The following is a 23,103-nucleotide window of genomic DNA, read 5'->3' on the forward strand; positions in this document are numbered from 1 at the left end:
TCGGGCTTCGTTAGTTGTGGCACGAGGTCTCAGTAGTTGTGGCTCGCGGGCTCTAGAGCGCAGGCTCAGTAGTTGTGGTGCACGGGCTTAGTTGCTCCGTGGCATGTGGGATCTTCCCGGACCAGGGCTCGAACCTGTGTCCCCTGCATTGGCAGGCGGATTCTTAACCACTGGGCCACGAGGGAAGCCCAGGATTGATTAAATTATGAAACATTTATATAATAGAACACCATGTGACAATTTCAAATAGTGAAAATATTATAGATAGAAGTATGTTCATAGATGTGGAAGGAATGAAAAATTTTTAAGTTAAAAAAGGATGATTATAAAATAGTTTTTATATAACATATGCATAAAATATGGAACAATATACATCAATAAATGTCAGTAGTTATCACTAAGTGGTGGAATTGTAGTGATTTTTTTTCCTTCATTTTACTGTGTGTATTTTCTAATTTTTCTACTCAGCATATATTGATATATATACACACTTGATCATTTCTTTATTTTTCTTTGCTTTTTGTTTTTTGAATTTTATTTATTTTTTATACAGCAGATTCTTATTACTTATCTATTTTATACATATTAGTGTATATATGTCAATCCCAATCTCCCAATTCATCCCACCCCGGCACCCCGCGTTCCCCTCTTGGTGTCCACACGTTTGTTCTCTACATCTGTGTCTCTGTTTCTGCCTTGCAAACCAGTTCATTGTACCATTTTTCTAGATTTCACATATATGTGTTAATATACGATATTTGTTTTTCTCTTTCTAACTTCACTCTGTATGACAGTCTCTAGGTCCATCCACGTCTCTACAAATGACCCAATTTCGTTTCTTTTTATGGCTGAGTAATATTCCTTTGTATGTATGTACCACATCTTCTTTATCTATTCGTCTGTCGATTGGCATTTAGGTTGCTTCCATGACCTGGCTATTGTAAATAGTGCTGCAATGAACATTGGGGTGCATGTGTCTTTTTGAATTATGGTTTTCTCTGGCTATATGCCCTGTAGTGGGATTGCTGGGTCCTATGGTAATTCTATTTTTAGTTTTTTAAGGAACCTGCATACTGTTCTCCATAGTGGCTGTATCAATTTACATTCTCACCAACAGTGCAAGAAGCTTCCCTTTTCTCCACACCCTCTCCAGCATTTGTTGTTTGTAGATTTTCTGATGATGCCCATGCTAACTGGTGTGAGGTGATACTTCATTATAGTTTTGATTTGCATTTCTCTAATAATTAGTGATGTTGAGCAGCTTTTCATGTGCCTCTTGGCCATCTGTATGTCTTCTTTGGAGAAATGTCTATTTAGGTCTTCTGCCCATTTTTGGATTGGGTTGTTTGTTTTTTTGATATTGTGCTGCATGAGATGCTTGTATATTTTGGAGATTAATCCTTTGTCAGTTGCTTCATTTGCAGCTATTCTGAGGGTTGTCTTTTCATCTTTTTTATAGTATCCTTTGTTGTGCAAAAGCTTTTAAGTTTTATTAGTTCCCATTTGTTTATTTTTGTTTTTATTTCCATTTCATTAGGAGGTGGTTCAAAAAGGATCTTGCTGTGATTTATGTCATAGAGTGTTCTGCCTATGTTTTCCTCTAAGAATTTTATAGTGTCTGGCCTTACATTTAGGCCTTTAATCCATTTTGAGTTTATTTTTGTGTATGGTGTTAGGGAGTGTTCTAATTTCATTCTTCTACATGTAGCTGTCCAGTTTTCCCAGCACCACTTATTGAAGAGGCTGTCTTTTGTCCATTGTATATTCTTGCCTCCTTTTCAAAGATAAGGTGACCATATGTGCATGGCATTATCTCTGGGCTTTCTATCCTGTTCCACTGATCTATATTTCTGTTTTTGTGCCAGTACCATACTGTCTTGATTACTGTAGCTTTGCAGTATAGCCTGAAGTCTGGGAGCCTGATTCCTCCAGCTCCATTTTTCTTTCTCAAGATTGCTTTTGCTATTCGGGGTCTTTTGTGTTTCCATACAAATTGTGAAATTTTTTGTACTAGTTTTGTGAAAAATGCCAGTGGTAGTTTGATAGAGATTGCATGAATCTGTAGATTGCTTTGGATAGTATAGTCATTTTCACAGTGTTGATTCTTCCAATCCAAGAACATGGTATATCTCTCCATCTGTTTGTATCATCTTTAATTTCTTTCATCATTGTCTTACAGTTTTCTGCATACAGGTCTTTTGTCTCCTTAGGTAGGTTTATTCCTAGATATTTTATTCTTTTTGCTGCAGTGGTTAATGGGACTGTTTCCTTATTTTCTCTTTTAGATTTTTCATTATTAGTGTATACGAATGCAAGAGATTTCTGTGCATTAATTTTGTATACTGCTACTTTACCAAATTCATTGATTAGCTCTAGTAGTTTTCTGGTAGCATCTTTAGGATTCTCTATGTATAGTACCATGTCATCTGCAAACAGTGACAGTTTTACTTCGTCTTTTTCTGACTTGGATTCCTGTTATTTCTTTTTCTTCTCTGATTGCTGTGGCTAACACTTCCAAAACTATGTTGAATAATAGTGGTGAGAGTGGGCAACCTTGTCTTGTTCCTGATCTTAGTGGAAATGGTTTCAGTTTTTCACCATTGAGAACAATGTTGGCTGTGGGTTTGTCTTATATGGCCTTTATTATGTTGAGGTAAGTTCCCTCTATGCCTACTTTCTGGAGGGTTTTTATCATAAGTGGGTGTTGAATTTTGTCGAAAGCTTTTTCTGCATCTATTGAGGTGATCATATAGTTTTTCTCCTTCAATATTTTAATATGGTGCATCATATTGATTGATTTGCGTATGTTGAAGAATCCTTGCGTTCCTGGGATAAACCCCACTTGAGCATGGTGTATGATCCTTTTTATGTGCTGTTGGATACTGTGTGCTAGTACTTTGTGGAGGATTTTTGCATCTATGTTCATTAGTGACATTGGCCTGTAGTTTTCTTTTTTTGTGACATCTTTGTCTGTTTTTGTGTCAGGGTGATGGTGGCTTCATAGAATGAGTTTGGGAGTGTTCCTCCCCTGCTATATTTTGGACGAGTTTGAGAAGGATAGGTGTTAGGTCTTCTCTAAATGTTTGATAGAATTTGCCTGTGAAGCCATCTGGTCCTGGGCTTTTGTTTGTTAGAAGTTTTTTAATCACAGTCTCAATTTCAGTGCTTGTGATTGGTCTGTTTATATTTTCTATTTCTTCCTGGTGCAGTCTCGGGAGGTTGTGCTTTTCTAAGAATTTGTCCATTTCTTCCAGGTTGTCCATTTTATTGGCATATAGTTGATTGTAGTAATCTTTCATGATCCTTTGTATTTCTGCAGTGTCAGTTGTTACTTCCCCTGTTTTCATTTCTAAGTCTGTTGATTTGAATCTTCTCCCTTTTTTTCTTGATGAGTCTGGCTAGTGGTTTATCAGTTTTGTTTATCTTCTCAAAGAACCAGCTTTTAGTTTTATTGATCTTTGCTATCATTTCTTTCATTTCTTTTTCATTTATTTCTGATCTGATCTTTATCATTTCTTTCCTTCTGCTAACTTTAGGGTTTTTTTCTTCTTCTTTCTCTAATTGCTTTAGGTGTAAGGTTATGTTGTTTATTTGAGATGTTTCTTGTTTCTTGAGGTAGGATTGCATTGCTGTAAACGTCCCTCTTAGAACTGCTTTTGCTGCATCCCATAGGTTTTGGGTTGTTGTGTTTTCATTGTCATTTGTTTCTAGGGATTTTTTTATTTCCTCTTCGAGTTCTTCAGTGATCTCTTGGTTATTTAGTAGGGTATTGTTTAGCCTCCATGTGTTTGTATTTTTTACAGATATTTTTCCTGTAATTGATATCCAGTCTCATAGCGTTGTGGTCAGAAAAGATACTTGGTACGATTTCAGTTTTCTTAAGTTTACCAAGGCTTGATTTGTGACCCAAGATATGATCTATCCTGGAGAATGTTCCATGAGCACTTGAGAAGAAAGTATATTCTGTTGTTTTTGGATGGATGTCCTATAAATATCAATTAAGTCCATCTTGTTTAATGTATCATTTAAAGCTTGTGTTTCCTTATTTATTTTCATTTTGGATGATCTGTCCATTGGTGAAAGTGGGGTGTTAAAGTCCCCTGCTATTATTGTGTTACTGTCGGTTTCCCCTTCTATGGCTGTTAGCATTTGCCATAAGTATTGAAGTGCTCCTATGTTGGGTGCATAAATATTTAGAATTGTTCAATCTTCTTCTTGGATTGAACACTTGATCATTATGTAGTGTCATTTGTCTCTTGTAATAGTCTTTATTTTAAAGTCTGTTTTGTCTGATATGAGAATGCTACTCCAGCTTTCTTTTGATTTCCATTTCCATGGAATATCTTTTACCATCCCCTCACTTTCAGTCTGTATTTGTCCCTAGGTCTGAAGTGGGTCTCTTGTAGACAGCATATATATGGGTCTTGCATTTGTATCCAATCAGCCAGTCTGTGTCTTTTGGTTGGAACATTTAAACCATTTACATTTAAGATAATTATCGATATGTATGTTCCTATTACCATTTTCTTAATTGTTTTGGCTTTGTTATTGTAGGTCTTTTCCTTCTGTTGTGTTTCCTGCCTAGAGAAGTTCCTTTAGCATTTGTTGTAAAGCTGGTTTGGTGGTGCTGAATTCTCTTAGCTTTTGCTTGTCTGTAAAGGTTTTAATTCCTCTGTCGAATCTGAATGAGATCCTTGCTGTGTAGAGTAATCTTGGTTGTAGGTTTTTGCCTTTCATCACTTAAAATATGTCCTGCCACTCCCTTCTGGCTTGCAGAGTTTCTGCTGAAAGATCAGCTGTTAACCTTATGGGAGTTCCCTTGTATGTTATTTGTTGCTTTTCCCTTGCTGCTTTTAGTAGTTGCTCTTTGTATTTAATTTTTGATAGTTTGATTAATATGTGTCTTGGCGTGTTTCTCCTTGGATTTATCCTTATGGGACTCTCCACGCTTCCTGGACTTGATTGACTATTTCCTTTCCCTTATTAGGGAAGTTTACAACTATAATCTCTTCAAATATTTTCTCAGTCCCTTTCTTTTTCTCTTCTTCTTCTGGGACCCCTATAATTTGAATGTTGGTGCGTTTAATGTCCCAGAGGTCTCTCAGACTGTCCTCAATTCTTTCCATTCTTTTTTCTTTATTCTGCTCTGCAGTAGTTATTTCCACTATTTTATCTTCCAGGTCACTTATCCGTTCTTCTGCCTCAGTTATTCTGCTATTGATTCCTTCTAGAGAATTTTAAATTTCATTTATTATGTTGTTCATCATTGTTTGTTTGCTCTTTAGTTCTTCTAGGCCCTTGTTAAACGTTTCTTGTATTTTCTCCATTCTATTTTCAAGATTTTAGATCATCTTTACTCTCATTACTCTGAATTCTTTTTCAGGTAGACTGCCTATTTCCTCTTCATTTGTTTGGTTTGGTGGGTTTTTACCTTGCTGCTTCATCTGCTGTGTATTTCTCTGTCTTCTCATTCTTCTTAACTTACTGTGTTTGGGGTCTCCTTTCTGCAGGCTGCAGGTTCGTAGTTCCCGTTGTTTCTGGTGTCTGCTCCAGTGGCTAAGGTTGGTTCAGTGGGTTGTGTAGGCTTCCTGGTGGAGGGGACTGGTGCCTGTGTTCTGGTGGATGAGGCTGGATCTTGTCTGTCTGGCGGGCAGGTCCACATCTGGTGGCATGTTTTGGGGTGTCTGTTGCCTTATGATTTTAGGCAGCCTCTCTGCTAATGGGTGGGGTTGTGTTCCTGTCTTGCTAGTTGTTTGGCATTGGGTGTCCAGCGCTGTAGCTTGCTGGTCATTGAGCGGAGCTGGGTCTTAGTGTTGAGATGGAGATCTCTGGGAGAGCTTTCACCGTTTGATATTACGTGGAGCTGGGAGGTCTCTTGTGGACCAGTGTCCTGAACTCGGCTCTCCCACCTCAGAGCCTCAGCCCTGACTCCCAGCCAGAGCACCAAGACTCTGTCAGCCACACGGCTCAGAAGAAAAGGGAGAAGAAAGAATGAAAGGAAGAAAGAAAGAAAGAAGAAAAGAAATTTACTAAAATAAAAAATAAAAAAATTTTTTAAAATGAAAGAAAGAAGAGAGCCACCAAACCTAAAAACAAATCCACCAATGATAGCAAGCGCCAAAAACTATAGAAAAAAAAAGAAAAAAAGAACGGAGAGACAGAACTGTAGGACAAATGGTAAAAGCAAAGCTATACAGACAAAATCACACAAAGAAGCATACATATACACACTCACAAAAAGAGAAAAAGGAAAATATATATATATGTCTATATATATAAAAAAAAGGAAGATAGCAACCAAATCAATAAACATATTTACCAATGATAATAAGCTCTAAATACTAAACAAATATAAACGTGAAACCAGAAACAAGTTAGATGCAGAAAGCAAACCCCAAGTCTACAGTTGCTTCCAAAGTCCACCGCCTCAATTTTGGGATGATTCATTGTCTATTCAGGTATTCCAGAGATGCAGGGTACATCAAGTTGATTGTGGAGATTTAATCTGCTACTCCTGAGGCTGCTGGGAGAGATTTCCCTTTCTCGTCTTTGTTCGCACAGCTCCTGGGGTTCAGCTTTGGGTTTGGCCCTGCCTCTGCGTGTAGGTCACCTGAGGGCGTCTGTTCTTTGCTCAGACAGGACGGGGTTAAAGGAGCAGCTGATTTGGGGTTCTGGCTCCCTCAGGCCAGGGGGAGGGAGGAGCACGGATGCGGGGCGAGCCTGCGGCAGCAGAGGCCAGCGTGACATTGCGCCAGCCTGAGGCGCGCCGTGTGTTCTCCCGGGGAGGTTGTCCCTGGATCACGGGACCTGGCAGTGGTGGGCTGCACAGGCTCCCGGGAGCGGCGGTGTGGAGAGTGACCTGTGCTCGCACACAGGCTTCTTGGTGATGGCAGCAGCAGCCTTAGCGTCTCATGCCTGTCTCTGGTGTCCGCGCTGATAGCCACGGCTTGTTCCCATCTCTGGAACTCATTTAGGTGGTTCTCTGAATCCCCTCTCCTTGCGCACCCTGAAACAATGGTCTCTTGCCCCTTAGGCAGCTCCAGACTTTTTCCCGGACTCCCTCCCAGCTAGCTGTGGTGCGCTAACCCCTTCAGGCTGTGTTCACGCCGCCAACCCCAGTCCTCTCCCTGGGATCCGACCTCCGAAGCCCGAGCCTCAGCTCCCAGCCCCGCCCGCCCCGGCGGGTGAGCAGACAAGCCTCTTGGGCTGGTGAGTGCTGGTCGGCACCAATCCTCCGTGCGGGAATCTCTCCGCTTTGCCCTCCGCACCCCTGTGGCTGTGCTCTCCTCCGTGGCTCCGAAGCTTCCCCCCTCTGCCACCCACAGTCTCCGCCCGCGAAGGGGCTTCCTAGTGTGTGGAAACCTTTCCTCCTTCACAGCTCCCTCCCACTGGTGCAGGTCCCGTCCCTATTCTTTTGTCTCTGTTTTTTCTTTTTTCTTTTGCCCTACCCAGGTACATGGTGAGTTTCTTGCCTTTTGGGAGGTCTGAGGTCTTCTGCCAGCGTTCACTAGGTGTTCTGTTGGAGTTGTTCCACATGTAGATGTATTTCTGGTATATTTGTGGGGAGGAAGGTGATCTCCACGTCTCACTCCTCCGCCATCTTGCAGGTCCCTCATGTTTTGCCTTTTAACTCTGATTAAATGGTAAGTACTTGCAGGCGGGGGCTATAGCATGCTCACGTTTTCTCTCCCCAGTACTTAGCCTGGTGTCTGGCCACATAGTGAAACTTCAGGGAGTACTCATTGGATTGAATTTCTTGTGGAGTAGGGCCCAGTATTTTTAGGAATCTTATTTTTCACACATAACATACCCACAGACACTAACCTGGTTTCATACTCATTTTCAAAATCCTGCTATGATATTTTCCTTTCTCTTTTCATATGATTTGCCTTTATCGGCCCTCACTCTGTTACTCTCTCCCTCTGTTATGTTACGGGGATACTTTATGAGGAGATACCACAGAGAAAGCTTGGATTTGTTTTCATGCTGGTGTCTTGGTTAGATGACATCTCTTCCCTTGTCAACAAGTCTCTGCTGCCTCTTAGGTGTTCGGTCCCTGTGCTGTCAGCAGCCATCATCGTGCTGCTCTGTCCCTCTTGCTTGTTCCCTGTTGTCAGAAGGGGGCTTTCCTTGTCCAAGGTGTGCACTTGGCAGTCTCTTCTCCTTTTCCTTTTATTCTGTCCCCTTTCTCCCTTTCATAGATAGTCTTTGTCATTCTGTATTCAGTGTTCCTTCCTCTTCTTAGTCTGAGTCATTTCCCTTAAATATGTTATCTTTACTGCCTTCTTTAGCTTTTTCCAGTTAAGTTTCTCTTCAGGTTCCCTCTCTTGAGGGTCCTCCTGGCTCCCGTGTTTACTTCTCACAATGCAGCCTCAGTCTGATTGATTTAACTTGTCCTACTGTCTTGTGCAGGATCCATCTCACTCATTTCCAGCTGTTCTCCTCCTCCTCCCCCTCCCTTTTCTGTTTTTCTTCCTCGGTTTTGTCCTACCACTATCATAAACTCCTCCTCTCACCCTGTTTGCCTCGTTACTCCTCTAAGGTCCTTTACCTTCCTCACTGTTCCTTGCAGAACAGGGTCTGCAAGGAACAGACCCTGTTTATAGGGTCTCTGGGTGACTTGTGCTCAGCATCCATTGGAGCTTTTTCTTCCCCACTTTTATCAGACCCTAATTTGAGGCAAGTTTTATATGCTATACCTGTATACACACCAGGACAGTGTGATGCCCTTTTTTGCCCCTGGTGAGATTGTACCTTGCCTCACCATAGCTGTACCATTTTATAGTCTACCTTAGTTGCATTTGTGAGCATGTTCACTTGAAACATTTCGGGGCTTCTATATATTATATAATACTGGTTTAACAAATTTAAAATCAGAAAACAAAGACTGACAAAAGATTATTTTTCCCTCATATGGAAAGGTAGTACAACCATTTATTTAAGATTGGGCCATAAACCATAGCAGAAAAGAATATGAAAAAGAATGTGTGCATGTATATATATATATATCCATATATATATATATATACACACACACACAATATATGTATAACTGAATCACTTCGCTGTACAGCAGAAATTAACACAACATTGTAAATCAAATATACTTCAATAAAATAAATTTAAAAAGTAAAAGATTGGGCCTGTCCCTAAAGGCACAGATGTTCCCTAACCTTCCAGTTTAGGGTTAGGGAATGGTTGTTAGCACATCCTTTTTTGCCATGATGCTCTAGCCTCTACTTTTCTCGGGAGTGATCAATGGAATTGACCACCACCTAATCAGATTGCCATAATCCTTAGGCTGAAGTTTGTTTTCTAAGAGCAACCAAATGTTAAACCCTTTCTGTTCAGAGGAAAGACAACAACAGTTTTGTGTAAGTCCAGATACTCATCACTGATATGTAAATAATTGCATCAAAAAATTTCAGGCTCAACCCCTAGTTTATCACCCTCTAGTTTTGGTGTACTTTACTACATGGTCTCTAAAGAAGCAACATCTTGTTTCATCTGCCTATTGGTTCTTGATTTTTATTGATGGTATAATTTGTTTTATTTCAAAGCTGCATGTAGATACATAGTTAACCATCACTATCTTTGTCAATCAAAAATGACACATAACATTTTTTGGATTTATTTGAAAAGCTGTAATAGTTTACTCACTTCTAAAAGTAGACACAGCCATAGACTAAATGAAAGAGTGCTGTTTAATAAAATGGCCTATATGCTTTCCAATCACTAACCCTGAAGCATCTTCCATGATATTTTTTTTTTCCAGTGAATGAAGAATGTTATAAACTCTGATTGCCTGCACTTAATTTCTGGAAGTTACTGAGGGTTTGCAGTGCTTATTGTCTGTATTTGAGAAATGTATTTCTTTTTTGCTTAAATTAACTAGTCAGTGCTGGATCAGACCTTAAGCAACTGCTGGTGATGCTAAAATATGTTAATTTAACTGTATGTTCAAGAGGCAAGCTAGAAGTTAATTCTAGAAGTTAAACTAGAAGTATGTTCAAGAAGACAAATTAGTATTTTGGTCGTGTGTGTGTGTGTGTGTGTGTTGCATAGTGTGTTTTATTACTTGTGCTGTTGTCTGGGCATGCCAAGATTTGTTGTAACTAGAAGACATTGTTTAAGTTCATTTAGTACATTTTGTGTCATTCTCTCCTAGTAAAGAGCTGAAGAAGAATGAAGAGGCAAAGAACCAAATATACAGAAATGAAATGACAAATTAAACCAAATGGAATTTCTCTTCAGAGTTCAGAAATTTCAGATGGCCAGGAAGAAAGGAAGGCTCTTCTATTTCTTATCCTTATGAAAGAATCTAGAAAAATCAGAAGCAAGGTATGGGTGGAAAAATAAATGTGGCCTTTTGAGCTTAATTGTTATAAACCATTGTGTTTGCTGTTGATCAAAGTATTGGTACTTGTATTTATTAGTAACTGCATCAAAATTACATTACCATTCTTGGAAAAATCAATAAAGAAAAACCATAATTGCCACGCAGCAAATATGAGGAAAAAGTGTTTGCATTGTTAGGATGTCCGTAAAGTAATCATTTAATATTGTTATATCTGTAATGTGGTTATATGTGTGATGATATGCTCAGAATATGAAATATCTGCTATTGAAACTTAACTTTATTTAAAATAAAGATAAGCAGCTTCAGGATTTTGTGTATTCAAAATGGTGCAAGTTAAGAAAGGCATTAAAAGGTAACAAATGTGTTTGTTTTGAATGAATCATATGTGTAAATTGGTACACATAAACTAAAAGTGGTTTTTGGCTAGACTGGCAACAGTGTTCCAAATTTTTTTACCTTTAAAAAAAAGCATTTCATCTTGAAGCATATAAGTGATTTGTAGGCTTAACATTGTTTAATATTTATTTTAGTCTTAATACTTGTTTTTAAATGTTTACATTGCATTATTTATTTCTTTAGTTCCAGAGTAACAGTGTCATTACTATGTGACTATATATTTTGAAGTGAGATATTATAAAATGGGAAAGTTTATCTCTTTGTTTTTCACTTGACTCTTCTTAAAACTGTGTGATTTTAAGTCTGTCAATAAAATATTTAACTTCAAGAAGGTCAAAACTAATATAAAATTAGAAAACTTATTTACCAAATTAGACAATTGATTCCATTAAAGTAAGAAGTGAGAAAAACAGTGCTGGGCATTGAGGTGTAAATTTTGCCCAGATGTATACCCGATGTGAAAAATTTTCTAGTAGAAATATATTTGACTCTTACCCCTGCACATGTTGTAGAGGCATGAAAATTGGTAAACATGCCCCTGCTGTGTAGAACTTGGGGGGAGGGGGGCATTTTTGAAAGTGGTGAGTGGCATTGATGACTGCTGAAGCCCTCAGCCATCAGCACAGAAATGTGTTCTGATAGTACCAAGCTCCACTGTTCTGGATGCACACGTCTGTGCTTCAGGTACAGCTGGACCCAGCCAGCTTGAGTCACCCTTGTACAAGCTTGTTTTTTCTGTCTTGTGAATGCACTTGGTAATTAAAAAAATAAAAATACGTGACTCTCTGCAGTTTCAGCTCATAGTTTTGAGATGTGTGTAGATTCTCTGATTTTGGTTTTAATTACAAAGAATTTCAGCAAGTTGCAAAATGATTTTAAATCAAGATGATCATAAAATAATATGTCAGAGGAGCTAAACATTTGCTGAAATCCCAATGTTCATATGAAAAATAAAGTAAAGGGTTATTTTTATATTGCAACTACTGAAGGCAAAAATAACAATTGAGGCAAACACCAGGAAAAGTTGTTTCTACTCAAAGCCCATTTCTTTTCTTTTTTGTCCTGTTGACAAAGCAAGACTTGGGTTATGTTCGTGAATAGATTAATAAAACATCTTCACCACCTTCTAAGATGAGATGGGGTGGGAGAGATCATAAGAGTGCCCTCCAAGTAATAAGTCCGAATTATAATCAAGCAGAGAAATCAGACTATTTACTTAGTAATAAATTAACTTTGTTTTATTTTTATTCTAAAATTATTGAATTCTATCCCATTTTATAGTCTCTTTTCTCCAAACAAGTAGCAGTTTGACACTATCTTTTCTAGATAATAAATAATGTCATTCTTACAAATTAATTTCCCAATTATTGATTCTACTCTGTCTTGAAGATTCGAGTTTCTTCAGTATCAAAGCTATACAATGAATAGGATTTGCAAAGCTAGAATAAAAAGCAAGTTTTAAAAAGATTTAAAACTTGAAATATTTTACACCATGAATGCAAATTCATGTTTTAAATGCACCTTTTAAATATGAAATCAGTGTTTTAAATGGTTAACACTTGATACTTTTGAAACCTTTCATAAGGTTTCTTTCCAAAAAAATGGATACTTGACATGAATTTTATTTTTCAGTTACAGAAAAGTTTTATTAAAGAAAGATAGTTTCTCTTTAGGAAGTTCAGCAAGACTATCTGGGAAATAACTTACCATTTTATAACTTTATATGTCATGTTATTTTAGTCATATATTTAACTCACAAATATTTTTCAGACGGTTAGAAAGTTCTAGAAACTATATCAAAAACTCATGACCTTATACTTTTATACATATTTCAGTGATTTCCATCTGAGGTCCATATCTGTTAAGTAGATTATGGGAACATTTTCCACCAGTCCAACTTTTGAAGCTCTATATTTGTTGATTTCTACCTCATTGGACTTGACTACAGGAGAGATTCCCCAAATCTTCACTTTATGTACATGACCTCGTTTAGTCCTCACTTCAAACCCAGGAGGAAGATAAAATCTTCCCTGCCCTGCAAATAAGGAAACCGGGGCTTTGAAAGTTAAACAACTTGTCCGAGTGCACACGGTCAGTCAGTGTGTTGCTTGCTGTCCGTGGAGGTTTGTCAGGCTCCACTGGGACATCTCCAAGGTCCCCACCCACCTCAGGTGCTGGGTGGAGTGAGCCAGTAGCAGCTAGAGTTGGTCTCCAGCCCACACAGGAGTAAGAAAGCAACCTGATGCACACACAGCCACGCTCAGAGACTAGAAACATCTCATATGTCTTCCATGCAGCCGTGACCTACATAAAATGAAATACCATATCTGAGTGAAATTTTTTTTAAAAAACTGATAATGTCTTTACCCCATATTTGTTTTGCAAAATCTTTACTCCATACTCTAATTCTTACATTTTTTTAAGGAATCGATTCTGTGGATTCAAACTAATACATGGACAGTAACATTTTATTCAAGAAACAGTATCCCAGTCACATAAGAGAAAATAAAAACATCAAGAGTCACGTCAATCAAAAGGCTCTGCTGAGTGGCAGACTCAGTCTGTGGATGGACCCAATTATCTGCAGGCGAATTGAATGTCAGCATCATTTAGGGTTAACAATGGACCAGCTAGGCAAAAGCAGACAGCTACTCTCTGCAGAGACCTGGAAAGCAAACTTGGTAATGAGGTACTTCATTCATCATCCCCTTCTGCTCTAATTATTAAAGTGAATAGGGAATACTTTAAGTTAAGGCGGGAACTGGATAACATAAAAACATCTGTTTTGTAAACACAAAGAATGCTTTTTTTCTAATGATCCTCTTCACATCTACATCAAGCATATGTTGTGAGCCCCCTGTTTTCGAAAGTTGCTCTTCTAACACCTCAAATTCATTCTGATTATGGATGGGTTATTTCGATTGTCTCAGAAAGTTAGGGAGGACAAAGCTGCTAAGAATCTACAATTTTACTATCTACTCACAATCTAAAGAGGGGGAGGGTGTCATAAGTAAGTACCTATATAACCATGCATAACGCATGTTCTATTACTTGTGTCAGAATGGTCCAACTATATATACTTCAATGTCATTCATCTCTAAAAGTACTAAACAATCTGATTTTTACTCATTCTAGTTCACTTTTTCTTAACTCATCACTTGGATCCTTGTGAAGAATTGTGAAAGAATTTGGTAGAGGAAAATGTAGGATTTTTTTTTTTATACAACAATTACATAAGTAAACATATATTGCCAATCTTTAAAGTTGCTTGGAATGAGCTGATTTACTGTTGAGAGGGACCAATTATAGTTAAGAAAAAAAAGTACAAAAGGAGGAAAAAGCAGGAAGGTGAGGAAAATAGCTTGTTGCTGGAGCAAAAATGAACTGAAGCTTGTGAAAAAGCAGTCGCTAGACCAAAGGAAGAAGGTTCCCTGGAGAAAAACGTGGTCGCTACGGTTCAGTTTTTCAGTGATTTCAACTGAGAATCAGTAGTTAATTTTTTTTCTATTTAATTTGTTCATGGGGCCATTTTATATAAACACTCCACACAACTTTTTCCGGAGCTACAGTTCTTCGATTTAAAGTAAATGGAAGATGGCTAAGCACGGTGATGTTTTTAACATCCCTGCCTGTTATACAGAAGAAGTTAATGTTCAGAAGTATCTGCACATGCTACTTTTAGCAACTAAATATTTCCATCGTGGTAAAGAAACGTCAGTGAAATCCATGCACTTTAAGAACATCAAATTCTTATTATACTTATCATGTGTGCAGGCAGAGTACATAATAAGCTAGTCTATAGCAGCTGTAAATTTCTGAGGATTTATCTAACCACAAATACATTGAAATGGGGAAACGGGGCTATATTAAACTATGCAAGATGCTGCTGGAGCTTTGCCATTTCTGCAACATCCTGTAATTAATTTCTCATGACAGGTCTGGCAAACTGAAACATCCAATACACTTGCGACAGACAGACTAGAGTTGTTGCAAATCCTACAGTCCCATGAAGTGAAGGTAGTTTTTTTCTTTCAAACATGAATATAGCTCTGTTTAGAGTGTCCCGTAGCCAAGGACAAACTTGTCGCTTTTTAATTCCAGAATAAAGAAGGTCTAGAATATAGAAAAGATCCTGAGCTGAGTGTTTAATCTGTTCTCTGTGTTGCGCAGTCTTTCCCTGAAGCGGGACAGCCCTGGGTAGGGGGAATGTTATGGTTAGGTTGGCGTGTATGCCTGTTGTAGCTATGATGGGATTCTCTCCTGGGAGATTTGAGGTCAGTTCTCTCTCTCGAACACATCCTCTCCCTGTAAACAAGACTCACAAGACCACCTTCTGCATCTGTGTGTCATTCTCTTCTGGAACCCATAATCCTGCCATCTTGCAAACTTAGAGCACAGATAAATACAGAAATGATCCCTGCTGCAACACAGAGAAAGAAAAAAAATGTAAATTTTTTTTTTTTTTTGCCAAAATAGATTTTCCTGTATAACAGTAAGTTCTTTGTCAGTTCATATGATGTGAAAGAATGATCCTCTCTTTACTTGATGTGTGTAATTTGATACAAGTGTTAAGTGGTTGGACCTTAGTAAGCAAGCCTCCTTCTTGCTGGGGGAGTGAGATTCTGCCCCTAAAAATGAAATCAACATATCAATGTCCACAGCCTCGAGCATTTCCTTTGGAAGGTTGGAGTTCCTCAGACTACAAACAAGAGGACACAAGGGAGTGTGGGAACCTTGAATCTGGAAGTTTTCATAAGAAGGGAAAGGTTCCAGGTGGTAAAGAATAGGATGGGTCTTGCTCAGCAGAAACAGAGGTGAGAAGCCAGGCAGGCAAGGGGCAGTGCTTTCAGCCCAGTTGCCAAAGGCTAACTGTAAACACCTGATGTTCTTTGTATTTTCTCCAGTGATTGTCTTTCCCTTTATCCTTGCTATTGAAAATGTATTCTGTTCAGAGGACCCGAGAACTTTGTTGCTTGGGCTTAGTTTTAGAGAAAAGCAACCACAGAACCCCAAACTGAATAACCCAAGGGGAAAAGTGAGCAAGAGACCATGTAGGAATGCTTTTGTATCCTTCCACTCCTCTCCACTGGAAAAGCTCCCTTCAGAGCTCATCTATGTAAAACTCTGGAAATGGAAGAGAGAGATCAAAACATAAAAAGAAAGACCCTTCTTTTACATACTTGTCCAGGGTCACAGAATCCAGGGCCAGGACCCCACCTCCTACTCCTGATTCTCCTACTCCTACTGCTATTTACTAGGTAACATTCTCAGTTACCTTAAAGCTGAATTATTAAATCCTAATTCTTGAAAACTCCTAAACTTTTTCAACCTCCTACACAACTAAGAATAACATCCCGCATAGAGCGTGGTCTACATTCAGGTAAATTCCCCTTTAACACTAGGTTGTTATAAGTGGTGAATTTGAATGAGTGAGGGTTGAAAGTAGGAAAAGTATAAGGTGATAGCAGAGAGTCCAGAGAGAGACATTTCAGTGCATGCACAAGAGGTCGTTTTCTTTGATTTCTGGTTTTTTTACTATGTTGACAATTGGATACAGATAAGGACTGATTCTATTTACATATCAATAGCTGGAGTTACTGACTGCTTGCCTAAATATATCCTTATAGTTAAAGATCATCAATAGTTTTAACACTTTTCATGTTTTTTCAAAGTGTGTGTGATCGCTTTCAATTTATTCAACAGCTGATTATTGAAAGCCTGTTTGTCAAGCAGTGGGCAGGAGCTGGATGGACAGTTGAACCAGGAGCCTCAACTCTTCTACTCTGTGTTTCACCTTGAAATTGTCACATGTTTATTGCCACCATCACCCCACAGTGGTTTTCAGAGGACTTCCACATACATTACTAAACTTGAGCCTCATGACAATCTTTGTTAAACAGAAAAGTCCCCCATTTTTCAAACCAATCGCAAAGAGGTTGAGTGACTTGCCCAATAACTGTTGATCAGCGTCCAGCTGTCCTCCTCCCAGTGCTGTGTTCTTTCCAACCAGGAAAACTCATCACTGACATCTGAAAACTGTGGCAATAAGTTATATGAAAAGCCAATATATGTTCCCTGTACAAGAGGCAACATTATGTAATAACACTAGTTTGGATGTGGGTCTTTTCGTATGAATTTATGATCTCTTCCTGTAATCAGCTATAAAGTGTTTTTGCTGCCATCCTATATTTAAATATATTTTTAAATACAAGAACTTAAAATGTAAAGTTGTAACAGAGGCCAAATAAAAACATGTAAAATAATTTTTTTATTGTATTTTGTAGACAGAGGAAGAAGGAGATGTGCAGAAAATGCCAGAGTCCCTTTTCAAAACCTTTTCACAAATCAAGTAAAACAAAATCATTTTGTGCATTGTATATTGAAGCCAAATAGTTCTTATTCAAGTTACCAAATAAATTACATTTTCTATTAAAGGGCAATAAATTCCCATTTGACATAAAACTTCATTATATCAACTAACTTGGAGGTACCACAGAACCTTTCATTAAATGCAAACCTGACCACGTCACACCCCGTTTAAAACTCTTCACTGGCGCTCCCATCCACTCTTACTAAATCCAGTGAGTTTTTCCTATTTGCTTAACGATTATTCCTATAAATTCAGTCCTGTGCTCTCTGATATCACAGGAAACTCTCAAATGAAATTCAGTCACCTTGGAAGTGACAGCAAAAGTAAGAAACTTGGTTGATATCTGAAAGTCCAAACCACTGAGCACAGCAAAGACGTCCCTGATCTGTCCCCTCTGTTCATCCGTGTCATGACTGCATGTGGAGGTCCTCTGTTCACACTGCAGCGAGACCATACTACTGCCCTCCAGGGACCATTGCTGCTTCAAGCCCTTGACTTGTTCTCTTGACTTGAAGACACCTTTTTCCCAAAGCCTCTGCCAAATATATTTCCATTCAAGTTTCATCTCAAATAACACATGCACTAAGATTCCTTTCCTAATTACTGACGATGGGTAATTGTAGTCTCACAGTGTCCTATACCTAATGTCTATAAAGACACTTACTTAGCACATGACGTTGAAACTGACAGTCTGTTGATCAATGTATTATTTAACATTTCTTGTGTGCCTGAGATAACGCTTTTTAAAATTGAAGTATAGTTGTTATATATATATATAGTTTTATATATATTCTTATAGATCTGTGCTTGTGCTCAATATCACAGGATGTTCTCAAATGGAATTTAATCTTTTTAAAAATCTTAAATGCCCAGTAAGACTAGGGAATTTAGGAAGGAATCTAAGAAAATGTCGTTAGTCATTCTACCACACCTTCACAACTGTCTTTTGTCTTTTTTCATTCTCTCGTCTCTTTCTCACACGCTCCCCTTTTCTTCTTTTTTTCTGGCTCCCTTTTTCCTTCTTCCCTGCTTGACATCAGCAGTGGCATTCACTGAATTCCACATTAAACCCTCACTGACCCATCTCAGTCTCCTCCTGAAACTGGGAATCCAAGATGGAGGATCCATCCTGACGGTGACTTTGGCTGCCTCTATCCAAGCCCCCAGTGCACTCTGAGCAACGCTTTATTTACATAAAAACACAGTCTTTAAATGTGGATGTAGTCTTCCTTTCATGTCTTTAACTGGTTTTATTGAGGCAAATTATCTGGAAGAGTAAGTCTGATTTGCATAATATTTTGCATTCCCATTCATCTGAGGGTAAAAATCCTCCAAAAGCCTTCTAAAATTTGTATATCTAACCCCATTGCCTGTGAATCTGTTATCTTTACCACTTTTTTCTTAAAATTTCAATAATTTTCTGGAGAAAAGATTCCTAGATTCATAAACAAAGTCCACGATATCACAATGCCTGAGTGTAAGCATCTAATTTTAAGAATTCACCACCTCATGCCATATATGTTTATGCCAGTAAATGAATCTAGTCATTTTCATCCCCTATATTTTTATCACCTAAAGAATATCTAAAAGCTTCAAACAATTCTTTGACCTTATTTGGTCTTAAGCAAGACCAATATCTAGCCCAGCAGTGTTTACATAAAAAGTTTCAGGAGCCCCCCAGAGCCCCCGAGGGAGAGGTGTACGATGAATCACACATAGACCTGGCTGCCTGCTGTAGAGGGATGAGGCTCGACAGTTCTTGGCTTGGGTTCTGCTGAGACTCCTGACACTTTGCACTCAGATTTCTATGTGACTGATGTTATTGAACACCCTTAACTTTTACTCATGTGCTTTCAACTTTGGATCTTCTATTTCTCCTTAGGGTTAGTGGAACTACTCCTGAATATAAACATTAATCTGGTCAGCTTCTTGAGAATGCAGGGCACTGTGGGTAACCCTGCTGTGACACTCATGCTATCTACACAGCCAGGGAAATGTGATTTTGACATTTATCCTCTTAAATAAATCATTCTTCAGCACTATCAGATCATTCCACTCAAAAACTTATTTAACCTTTTTCATAGGCTGTAGCCATTAAATTCACTCACAAAAAATGAGTTTCACTTTGTCCAATTCACTTTGTCCTATGCATAGTCATAATTTAGCAGGGAAAGGGAAAGTATTATTACAATTATTCATGATTGTAGACTAATTTTAATGATAGCTACCATTTGCTGAGCACAGGGTAGGTACTAGGCTCCTTGTCAGGGGCTTTATATGCATAATTATCTCATTAAATTTTCAAAATAAGCTTACAAGGTAGATACCATTATCATTACTCCCGTTTAAAAACAAAACAAAAACTCTGAAGTTCAGAAAGGTAACGCTGTGTGTCGGAGATCACACAGCTTGTAAGTCGGGATGTCAGGATTTATATCTCTGGTTTGTCTGACTCCAAAATTCCCCTCTTAATTACTAAACTACTGCCCTTGAGTTTGCCAAACTACAGACTGTATGTTCTTTTAAAATGAAATGGCTTCTTTTTAAAATGCTTCTTCCCCTCACAGTTGACAAAAAGTGACTTTCTGTTATTTTAGAAACGCATAAGAAAGTTAAACATTTAATATTTTCCAAATTTCTAATGTGTTTTGCAGAACAGTCTTCAACAAAATAGTTTGATCGAAAATGAATCTCATGCACCCCAATATTTATTGCAGCACTATTTACAATATCCAAGACATGGAGCAACCTAAATGTCCATCGACAGATGAGTGGATAAAGAAGATTTGGTATATATACACAATGGAATATTAGTCAGCCATAATAAAGAATGAAATAATGCCATTTGCAACAACATGAATGGACCTAGAGATTATCATACTAAGTGAAGTAAGTCAGACAAAGACAAATATCATGTGATATCACTTATTTGTAGAATCTTGAAAAATGATACGAATGAATTTATTTACAAAACAGAAACAGACTCACAGACATAGAAAACAAACTTATGGTTACCAAATGGGAAAGGTGGGAGGAGGGATAAATTAGGAGTTTGGGATTAACATATACACACTACTATATATAAAATAGATAATCAACAAGGACCTACTGTATAGCACAGGGAACTCTACTCAATATTCTGTAATAACCTATATGGGAAAAGAATCTAAAAAAGAATGGATATATGTATATGTATAACTGATTCACTTTGCTGCCCACCTGAAACTAACAACATTGTAAATCAACTGTACTCCAATATAAAACTAAAATTTTTTTTAATAAAATTAAAAAAGAAAATGAATCTCAAAGGTTCATATTGAAATAGTCACCAACCTTTAGCATTTAAGAAAAATGTTTTCTTTCCAATTTTTATGTGATACAGAGACGTTACCCTAGTCTAAAAGGAATGAATAATAAAATACCATCACCAATGCATTTCACATCCCTGTGAGAATTGTGTCTATTAGGGTTGCGTTTGGGGTGAAGAAGAGGGTTGTGTAAGGTCTTCCTTCTTGTGTTTCCTCTTTAGTCTCCGTTCACCATCCTCAGGAGACATAGCTGGCCCTTTATGTCATCATGGCCCGTGTACATCATCATGGCAACCATCTCGTAAGTGTTAACTTGCCGTTTTCAGAGAGACAATATCTTTTCATCATTTGTTCCCGATGTTACCTTTAGTGCCTGGTGCATAATAGGCACATTCAGTACTCAACAAGGCAGATCACAGGTCCAAAGGCTTATTTTCTGTATATCGTTAAGTTGTGGGTGAAATGTAGGTAGGGATATTAACAGATCATGGAAATTATGCAGTGGTATCACACCAATCCAAATTTCTGTGTATTTTTCTATTTCCTCTAGTAAATCTATTTCCTTTCCCCTCTCACTCCCTCCCCTCCACGCCCATCCTGGCTTTTAAACTCTTACTTTCTGTCTATTTACAGCCAAAATTGTTTGCAATGCCCCACACCTGACTTCCAGCTGGTACTTGTATTCAGGCACAAACAAAAGCAAGACAAACACACACTGCATCTGTACCTTGAAACAGCCTCAATTCCAGCTGGTTGAAAGGACTCCCTGGGGCACCTGAAACTCAGGTGGGACCATAGCAGTGTTTCAAGCCCAGCCCAACTGTAATTCCCCTTTCCTCAAGGCTGCCAGGCAGGTGAAAGCTGGGTGTGCAGAACTGGTGGCTCGAGTTCTATCAGGTGTCGGCCTCTGGCACGTGCAGTGGCAAGAGGCAGGCTGATCCTCCAAAACGTCTTGAGCCTGCGCTTCACTGAGGTCACAGCCCGAGCACCTCACGTGTCCCCATCCATTTCCCAAAGAGCATTTTCCTCCTGACTGAACGGGAAAATCCAACTTCCTATGGTTTTTCTCCTGAACTCGCGTGCAGCAGGCGAGCTAGGGAGCCTGCCTTCTGGTGACCAGTGTGCTCAGCCATTCCAGGCCAAGTGTGGGTGCCTAGTGGGTCTCAGTTCTCACTGTCACTGCTTCCCATTTCCTTGCAGTGCCAGTGGACCTCAAGGCATGTCTGAACTGCCATCACAAGCTTTCTTTGTCACTGATTTATAGCATCAGCCCAAATAATCATCTGGCCTTCATCCTGGCAAGAAGAAAAAGATACACGGGGTGGTTAACAAGAAGGTAATGTGTGTGAGTATTTAGGTAGTAGCTAATTATTTTCTGACTGGAGAACCAGATAGACTGTGGCAACACTGTTTCTAACCCCACTGCTTTAACACTTTCCTAAGTGGACAAATGGATGTGAATCAGAAAGGAGGGTAAAGTGAGGTGGGCTTAAAAAATAAAGATACCTTCTTTCGGTTTTTGCTTGAGTTCCTTTCTGCCAAGAAATGAAGAAAGCTTCAGAACACCTTACACAACATTTCCCGTTTTCTTAATTCTACCAAAATGCTTTTATGTAGAGTTCAGTTTTATAAATTGGCAAATCAAGTAAGAAGGAAGTCCATTTCCTTGTGGCACAGCTTAACAAGAGACCCAGGATGAAAACCTCTGCAGAATCTTCATTCCCAGGACTATGAAGGAAAAAAATTATAAGATTTATGCAAAACTTCAAAACAAGCCCCTCCCTACACACACCTCCCCCTTGCGTGGGTGTTTCCTTCACCCCACTACCACCAGTGTTGGTTTTTATGTGAGCATAATTGTGCTTTTGTCTTGGAGTTGGCTCACCTCAATACTCTCTAGTCTGAGATCCCCTGGCCTCAAGCCCAGGGTGGGGCTTTGCCCTCAGTACTGTAAATAATGGTAATTACCTTTACAAACTTAAAAAAAAAAAATTTTTTTTTCCCAAGGCCAAGAATATCCAAAGTCTAGAGCATTCTATATAACCCCTTGTGCGTAAATCTGTTAGAATCTGTATGGCAATGAGAAAGAGTTTCTCCCTCGTGGAATGAATGTCCAAAGTGAAAAGACGGTCACCAGCGCTCAGCTGCCCCGTGGATCGCTCTGGGCCTGTGTGGGCTCTGCTTCCAGATTATAGTGGTGACGTAAGTCCAAAAGAAGGGAGTAAATTATGAAGTAGAATTTAGCATTTATTCTCACCACTGACGCAGAAGTTTCTGTGAATTAGATTGAAACAGAAGTGTGTTCCATGTGCCCGCTATCAACTCACAAGGAGAGGAGTTAGGCCGCCTGATTCTAGACTGGGCCATTTCCAAGGCATTACTTCCTACAGTATCTCTGTCTGCTTGACAGCACCTATTGTTCCGATTAAGTTGACATGCATCCAAGCTTTTGCCTCATTAGATTATCTCCATGGTGCTGAGGCTATAATTTCTGCATAATCTTGGTGTTTTATTTCATGCACAATCGCTAGCAGCTGTTATCCATGTCGAAGTTCAAAACAATTAATGAAAATTCAAAAAATTTAAACTCAGTAGCTTTTGGCCACATCGATATATCAAGACTCATACAAAAGTTTTGATTTATGAATGAGATAGATTGGTTTCCCGGG

General features: G+C 38.7%; 1 protein-coding gene across 11 annotated transcripts in view; it reads left to right on the forward strand.

Moving 5' to 3' along the window:
* The window catches only part of AHI1 (Abelson helper integration site 1), a 215,666-nt gene extending 193,750 nt beyond the window's left edge, over positions 1-21,916 (forward strand). For 3 of the 11 annotated variants that reach the window (XM_059941137.1, XM_059941147.1, XM_059941148.1), the window contains 6 exons: positions 10,174-10,341; positions 13,181-13,445; positions 15,418-15,570; positions 19,844-20,015; positions 20,656-20,735; positions 21,635-21,916. In XM_059941137.1, the coding sequence (XP_059797120.1) occupies positions 10,174-10,179 (6 nt within the window). In that variant the 3' untranslated portion in view covers positions 10,180-10,341; positions 13,181-13,445; positions 15,418-15,570; ... (1 more) ...; positions 20,656-20,735; positions 21,635-21,916. Of the gene's footprint in view, positions 1-10,168; positions 10,874-13,180; positions 13,446-14,692; positions 15,178-15,417; positions 15,571-16,459; positions 16,932-19,843; positions 20,016-20,655; positions 20,736-21,634 lie in introns of those variants that run through there. The other 8 variants (XM_059941146.1, XM_059941139.1, XM_059941140.1 and 5 more) reach the window with 8 other exon arrangements.
* Positions 21,917-23,103: the final 1,187 nt, after the last annotated feature.

This window comes from Balaenoptera ricei, chromosome 12 (assembly GCF_028023285.1).
Source record: "Balaenoptera ricei isolate mBalRic1 chromosome 12, mBalRic1.hap2, whole genome shotgun sequence".
Lineage (NCBI taxonomy): Eukaryota > Metazoa > Chordata > Mammalia > Artiodactyla > Balaenopteridae > Balaenoptera > Balaenoptera ricei.